General features: G+C 38.1%; 1 protein-coding gene across 6 annotated transcripts in view; it reads right to left on the bottom strand.

Annotated features, from left to right (window-relative positions):
• Positions 1 to 1151: 1151 nt before the first annotated feature.
• The window catches only part of mbnl3 (muscleblind-like splicing regulator 3), a 36634-nt gene continuing 29973 nt past the window's right edge, over positions 1152 to 7812 (bottom strand). For 3 of the 6 annotated variants that reach the window (XM_085297465.1, XM_085297473.1, XM_085297455.1), the window contains one exon: positions 1152 to 7812. In XM_085297465.1, coding sequence (XP_085153591.1) covers positions 7670 to 7812 — 143 coding nt within the window. In that variant the 3' untranslated portion in view covers positions 1152 to 7669. The other 3 variants (XM_085297484.1, XM_085297492.1, XM_085297500.1) reach the window with 2 other exon arrangements.

Raw genomic sequence — 7812 nt, 5'->3', positions numbered from 1 at the left:
TAACTGCAATAGATTAAGTTAGTGGTCTGCTAATTCAGATTAATTCTGCATACTGAAGACAGTGACTCTCTACAGTGCAGTTAATTTCAAAACTGCATCATTCATCACACTTTGCACTCTGTTATCTAAGAAACTTTAATTTCATCTGGTTTTTGCCATACTGTCTTTAGTAAGCCATTTTGCATTTTTTATTGTAATGCATAGTCATATTACCTCATTATATTTGAGTTAATTTATTTTTTAGATAATTAAGATAATTGTTTGATCCTGTTTTATTTAATTTTATTGAGCTATAGACTATTTTATTCATTTAAACTATATGTTGTTGGGCAGATCATTAGGTATGCCTTTAAACTCCTCAATCAACACAAATATTTAATCAGCCAATAACATGGCAGCAACTCAGTGTATTGACATGTTGAGTTCAAATTGAGCATCAAAATAGGGAAGAATTGTGATTTAAGGAACTTTGAAAATGGCATGAATGGGATGGTCTGAGTATTTCAGAAACTGTGGATCTAGTGGGATTTTCCCACAAAATCACCGGGTTTACAGAGCATGGTTTTCTGAGGGAAAATGCCTTGTTGATACCTGAGGTCAGAGGAGAATGGTGAGACTATGTCAAGCTGATAAGGGTCAACAGTAATTCGTTACAACCAAGGAGGAAGAGCATCTGTGAACCCAGATGAGCTGCAGCAGCAGAAGTCCACATCAGGTGCCAGTATTGTCAGCTAAGAACAGGAAACTGAGGCCACGATTTGAGGCTACAACATTTCTGAGGAATGTTTCCAGTTCCCAGTACTGGCAAGGTGTACCTAACAAATTGTCCAGTGTGTCTATACCCTATGCTTGAATAAATTTAACCCCATAATATTTTCATCTTGATCCCAATGACCTGATTTCTCTTTTGTGAAAGGTTAAAAGGTCTTTCCTGGGTGCCAAAACACTTTATATACAGATAAGCCCCTGAGATGCATGTGTGTTATTGTAGTCTTAGTTATTAACAGTTGTTGCATAAAGGGGTCCTTTAAGGCCATATATGCACATTTAGGGGCATTACCAGATGTTCAGGGTGTACGTTGTGGTTTGTATACTTCTTTTGCTGTATTTGTATGTCTGCAATGAAAGAGACAAAAAGAAAAAACACACAAGAGGATCACAATGAAGTGTTTTATTTAAGGTCAAACAGAAATTGCAGAACTCATCATAGGCACAGTAACTTACTCATAATTAGCTATACACTGCAAAATATATTGGCATGTAGCACAGCAGCACATACAAGCACCACAAGCAGAAAACAGAGTGAAACAAAGAAACAGCAGTCACGTTCAAGTCTGCCCAAGAGTGTCAGAGTTTTTTATGGCTTAGTCCTGAACAGTCTTTGGCCCTCATCATCTTCCACGGGGGTGTCGTTCAGTCGGCGATTGTACCCAATTTAAAAAATAAGTTGTGGACTCAACAGAGGATGTAATTAAATTGATATGATTGGCACACGCTCAGTTCACGTGGCGGTTTTAGTCATTGAGATGTAGAACCTAAAAGTCCAGTTTGCACATTAAAGGCACAATCACAACTAAAATGAATCGTAACAATACAGTGATTTAAAACCCACAGCATGTACTTAAACTGGGACAGCAATGATGAGGGGAGCTGGTGAGTCAGTAGAGACGCTTTGGTGAGTTGTGGGTACACGTCGTTCAGAGACCCGTCCCTGCTCACAAACTCTTTGAAGTCAATATTCAACAGTCAGAGGGCTGTGAACCGATTCTCCAGGATGACTCAGTCAGTTCAACACTAGGAGAAGTGCCATGGCAACAAAATCGCTGGCTTTGGGGGCAAATAAAGAGGATCACATGTTCAAATCAGCAGAACCAGAGTCATGTGAGGATGCTGCTGCTGCTGGGAGAGGAAAATATTGGAAAAGCCGTTTGTTTGCAATTTAGTCTAAAATCCTGAGGAGAATTCAGATTTATTGTTGTTTTGGTTAATGACAAGAAACAGGAGAGTTTAAAAAAATTACAAAATGACAGAGATGAAGGAGAATTTAAATCTCTGTTCCTCTGTGGTCAGATTTAATATCGGCTCCTATTTTGTTTTTTTCCAGCCTGCAGATGGAGCTACTCTGTGCTTTATTTCGGTGCTTTACTGGAGAGAGGAATGTGTCTGCATGTCATCTGCTCAGATTAGGTTCTTACATATGATCCACCTCTCCTGTTTGATGTCAGGGTCGCATATTATTAAACCACAGAGGATCAATCAACTGAAGTGAACTGAAAAAAAATAGCTTTATAAAGCAAATCATTTGTAGTTTACAGCTAGGCAGTGCCATGCTTAGCAAAGAACAGGGCTCTAGCAACAAACAAAAGGGCAGATGTAAGAAAACAATAGACATATCGTTAACAATATATTGATTAGATTTTTTTTAATTGACTCTTTTATCTGTATTTATTCAAAATAAATTTTGAGTATTCTGACATAGTTATGTACATAAGTGCAAACAAGGTGAACATCACACATTCGTATACACCTCAGTGAGGATCGACATCACCCAGCACAGCTGGGCAGTAAGAGACCTCGAGACCACCTTCTTGGCCAAAACCTGAGCCAGATCTCTCGGTCTGTAGGAGGCAAACGGCAAAAACCGCTCGCCTCCACAGAAAAAAAGATCTTCCAGTTAGTCCAAGGGTCTCTTTACCTCCCTGACAGATGTTTGCTCTATAAGCCAGAGTTCATTCCTATTTCTCAAAAACACCATGTACAAGAAGAAAAAACCTAAATATAAAATGAACGTCAAATAAACAAAACAAAATAAATGGCTGACCTCCCCTAAGGACCTTTGGATATTACAAGGATTAAAGTTTTTTCAATCACGTTGCAACAAGACAAACTAATAATTAGACATTCCCTTTTCGGATAGGTTAGTGCTGTATGTCATCTCAATTATTGTGGAAAAAAAATCACTATTAGGATAATAAAAAGGTAGCCATGTTGTCATTTTGTTGCCATAGCAACAGCAACTATTACCATTAACAATGACTCCATCATTGTGTACAAACGATTTTCATATCATAATGTTTTTCATATTGGTCTACACAAACTATTAACTACATATAAATGATTTTTTTGTTGTCATTATTGTTATTATTATTTTCATGCCGCGTTTTTTTTTTTTTTTTTTTCAGAAAAAAAAATCTTACATTTATTACATTTTCATACACAGCTGTGACATATGATCGAGGATTAAGGCCCTTTGTTTGTATTCTCAGGACTGAGTTAACTGTGTCCACATGCTGAAGGATCTGATCACAGGACAGCGAAGATCAGAGCTCTGCACACGTTGAACAGTTATGATTCAGGACCGTGTGGGGAAAAAAAATTACAACCAGGCCCAAAGGTAATCAAGTACAAGAGAATGAATGAGGGAACAAAATTAAGAGGTAAAAACATTGTTTGTATTTTTTTTTTCTCATGGTGCTCCACAATCCTCAAATTAATACACTCTTGAGCCTTAATAGATACATTTAAATGTATTTAAAAACCTCAAATGCCCTCGAGAGGCACAGTTTATTAATCAAGTATTCTGTTTTTCCAGCTGGACAGTGAAGGCATACTGATGATAGGGGTAGGGTCACTTAAGGAGGGGATTGGCTGGACGAAGCTAGTCTTTAGAAAAAGGGACCTGTCTGGACATTCTGATCATCAGGTTCATAGAGACAGCTATGAGCCTACATACTGTTTGATCCACCATGCAGATAAAAAGTCAGCTATACTTTAAAAAATACTTTATTCAACTATTTTGGGAGATACACTTATTCACAAGATTTTATATCACTCTTATGTCTGTATAGTAAATATGAAGCTTAAATCAGCTGTATGGGGCACTAGCCTGTTTCCATACAAAGTGGAGCTACACAGATAAATTAACAGGTATTAGGTTATTACAAATAAGGTGTCCTCTAAAAGTATGTAAACTGAAATAGATATTTTAAACCTCAGTTTTAGCATTTTAGGATGAAAGCATTGCATGAGATAAAATACAGACTGGCTTTAGCTTTTATTATGTGCTATTTAATACACAAACAGCACAGAAATAGATAGTTATGCATCTTGATATTTGTAGACCAGTTCAGTAGCGTTTACTTTAGGCTACCTTTTCGCTGTTCAGTCAACATGCTTTCATATGGCTTCTGATGTAGAGGATCTGTGGATTTGTTCTCTGCTCGGTCTGTTTGACCTCAGCACAGCCTCTGATACTGTCGACCATGATACTTTCCTTAGTAGACCTATGGTTTCCATTTGACTAACCTTCTTCTTATTTATCTGCAAGGCTCAGATAAATGCGAGGCTCAATCCTGAGCCAGCTGGCATCATTCAGGGTTTTTCAGAAGTTTCTTATCGTTTCTATGCAGATGACATTTACTTATACGTCTATCATTTTCTATTATATTTTATTGTGATTTTTCACAGTTTTTATTTATTTTACACTATTTTTTGCCAAGCACTTTATAACTTCATTTCTGTGACAAGTGCTTTTATAAATAAACTTTACTTATATACTATATAAGAGCTAAAGCCACCTACTGTTTTATCTCATTTTTGTGCTTTAATAGCAACTTCAGATGCACAAATTATCCAATAATATCTGTTAACGCACTTATAGAGGGCACTCTATTCTTGTTTAAGTTGGCTTAAGTTATTACAAACATTACACAGTTTGTCCAAAAGCTAACTTTTAGTTATCTAAAAGGTGTAAACACCTTCCATGCAAGACTGCACATTTAATCTTTAAAATGGATATAAAGAGGGCACTCTGTAGTTTTATAGATGTTTTCCTCCTGTAATTATTTCTTCATGGACAGTTTACAATCCATCTGGGTTATATTGCTGGTTGCCTGGCAACCTCACTGTTCACAAGCAGTCACGATGTGTAATGCGGTTGTTTTTGCACAACTGTTTATTAAGGTGTGCTGGCCTTTTCTCTGTGTTAACTAGCAGCTCTTTCCAGCTTAGTATTAGCACAGAAACATAAGAGCAGCTCAGATCTTCTGTCTTTAAAAAAAAGTAAGCAGATATGTGTACTTTTTCTTAAACTGCCACAAATACGCCATTTGGGGCATTTAGGTGGTCAGGAGGGAAAAGCTTTTACACGCCCAAAATGAGGGTTAATCCCAGGATTATACCTGGTGCTGAACTTGCAGCTCTGGCTGGGTGGGTTTTCTGCACAGTTATGTCTCCACAAAGCCTTTCTACACCAAAAGTTAACAGAATCAGGGCTGCAGTACTGGGACAAGGGAAATACATGTGAGAAAAAAGGTAGCATGCTGACTTTCTGCCTAATGAGAATATGCTTTGTTTATAGTGCTTTGGATACTACAGAGGGTAGGGGTAGAAAAACTGACTAGCAATAAATGGTACTGAAATGTACCTGAATTGTGTACATTTGTACTTCAAAGAGTACAGCAGTCTGCTCTACCTTTTCTGACAGTGAAAGATATTTCTAAAAGTAGTCACACCACCCATTAACATTAAATATAAATCTATATAACAATACACATACTTTAATATGTCTTAACACAGTTTCATCATGGTACCTACAGTATGTGACCTCTGAAATAGTCTATATAGAGTGAACCATTACATTTCAGCATGCCTGTCTTTTAGAAGGGCATGTGTAAAGTTTTTGCATTAGATACATTCACGACACATTAACATTATTTAAAATGAATAATGTTCAATGGGAGATGTGTAATATCTGCAGCATTTACATCTAACCAAATATGTGATCCATCGTCTTTTCTGACACACGTATGTATGCACACAACTCTCTGATTTATTTCCTCACATTGACAGTAAGACAGCACAGCTGTCTCAGAGAAGAAACTGATACAAATGTGATTTCATATTATAATAATGTACCAAATAACACATCTGTCTTTGAGCACTGGTCTGGTCTTACAGTGTACTGACAGTTTTGTTTGAGGAGACTTGAAAGAGGCACATTTGAATTTGGATATAAGTGATTTCAGCCCAGTTTCCAAAGCTGTTAAGTTCATTTTTTTGTATACACCTACAAAGCAATTCCTTACACACTTGAAAGTCCCCCCCAATTTTTTTTTCACCATCAGACATCAAGCATGAGAATTGTTCATCCTTTTCTACAACTTGATTCTGGTTATAAGAATATTTAGAGTCTCGTCATTTTTGACAAACAGGACAGCAGTAGAAAGACATGACATTTTAAAGTCAGACAGGACATTTTCAAGTTCGAAGCTTTCTCCCTGCAGAACCATAAAACATAAAAATCTTGTGCCACTTATTTAGTCCAAAAGCCACATTAAACAAACAGCCTTTTGAAATACATCTCTGCATTAGAGAGGGAAACATTTATTTGGAGGATTTATCCAGATATTGCATTAAACGGGCAGTTCCTTGCATATACCGCAGACTTTAGGCACAACAAAAGGAAACCGATCTCGCTTCCATCTTGTGCAATAACTGACATCAGGTGTAAAAGTTTAAGTGGCATTTACAGGCGAGCTGAACACACACAGAATCGGTTTCAAAGAGTGTTCAGGTTTCAAATCACAGAGGAAACAGGATGAACCTTTCCTTTTTTAGTCGTTACACAGTTACCCATCACAAAAGAAACACAATCACTGATCGGAAATCACGATTCAAGAAACTTCACAGCTCAGGTTTATCAGTTTTGATGATTGGAGCTGTCTGGTCTATTACTGGAGAGTACTATACAGAGAGGGGCCCTTACATAGAGAACATAACCTCAGCTGCTTTAAGGCAGTTTATTTAACACATCCTAAAGATATCCCTCATCCCATCTTCTTTATAAGAAGTAATTACATACTAAGTTACTTTCACCCAGTCTACATTTTTCAATAAAACAGGGGGGGCGAATCATTCATTGCATTTAAGAAACTCTAATATACATTTTAAGAGGCATTTGCTGTAACCAGTAGACTTTATCCCAATAGCAGCTACAGGCTAATACACTCTATTTACGTAACTAATTCTTCTTTGAATTATTTTTGGGACACTAAGTCTCCTCTGCAGCTGAGCAGAAAAAATCAAAGGCACAAACAAATGAACAACAACCCCTTACTGACGTATCACCGGGCAAAATGAGACCATGATGACAGACTGAGCGGTACACGTCGTACAACACAAACGTCACATTTGCACTCATCTTGAAACGTAAACGTGACATGATATGAAACACTCTTTCACTTTGACAGCCCGTCATGGTTGGAGACCGGCAGCTGGTCCGTCTGAATTTTCTACAATGAACTTCTCAGAGTTTCTTACTTTGGAACAGTCAAATGTGTTGGGTGGCCTCATGTGATGGCTCCGACCCATAAAGGGCATTTAGTCTTGAATATATATGTGTGTGTGTGTGTGTGTGTGTTTTTATGTGTGTGCACATGTGCTGCACTTTTAAGGTGTGGGCATGTATGGCTGTAAGGACGAGGGAGCTCTATTGCTCGCCCCGATCAAGTCAGTATGCATCAGGGTGGCTGCTTTAAAGCAACGGTAATACGTCCAGGTCTGTATTGCATGAACCATCGCAGCTCTCTTACGTTCACAACATGATATCAGTCGGTGTGCACTGTGGGCGAGGCACATGTTTGCTGCAGTGCTCGGGGTTTATGGGACTTTAACTGGGGTTTCGGGAAAGGCTTACTGAGTTTAGTGCCACAGGAGCTGCCACCAGCAGTTTGGGGACGGGGCAGAAATGGGTTTCCATGGGAATGCACTGGAGCTCCACCGGATCTGAAGTCAGAAGCTCCGAGGGGTCTA

This window comes from Mchenga conophoros, linkage group LG2 (genome assembly GCF_057382185.1).
Source record: "Mchenga conophoros isolate Kocher_MC1m ecotype Shallow Benthic linkage group LG2, M_conophoros_male_GT1.1, whole genome shotgun sequence".
In the NCBI taxonomy this organism is placed as follows: Eukaryota; Metazoa; Chordata; class Actinopteri; order Cichliformes; family Cichlidae; genus Mchenga; species Mchenga conophoros.
The sequence above is the reverse complement of the archived record's forward strand: the minus strand, read 5'-3'. Positions and strand labels throughout refer to the sequence as shown.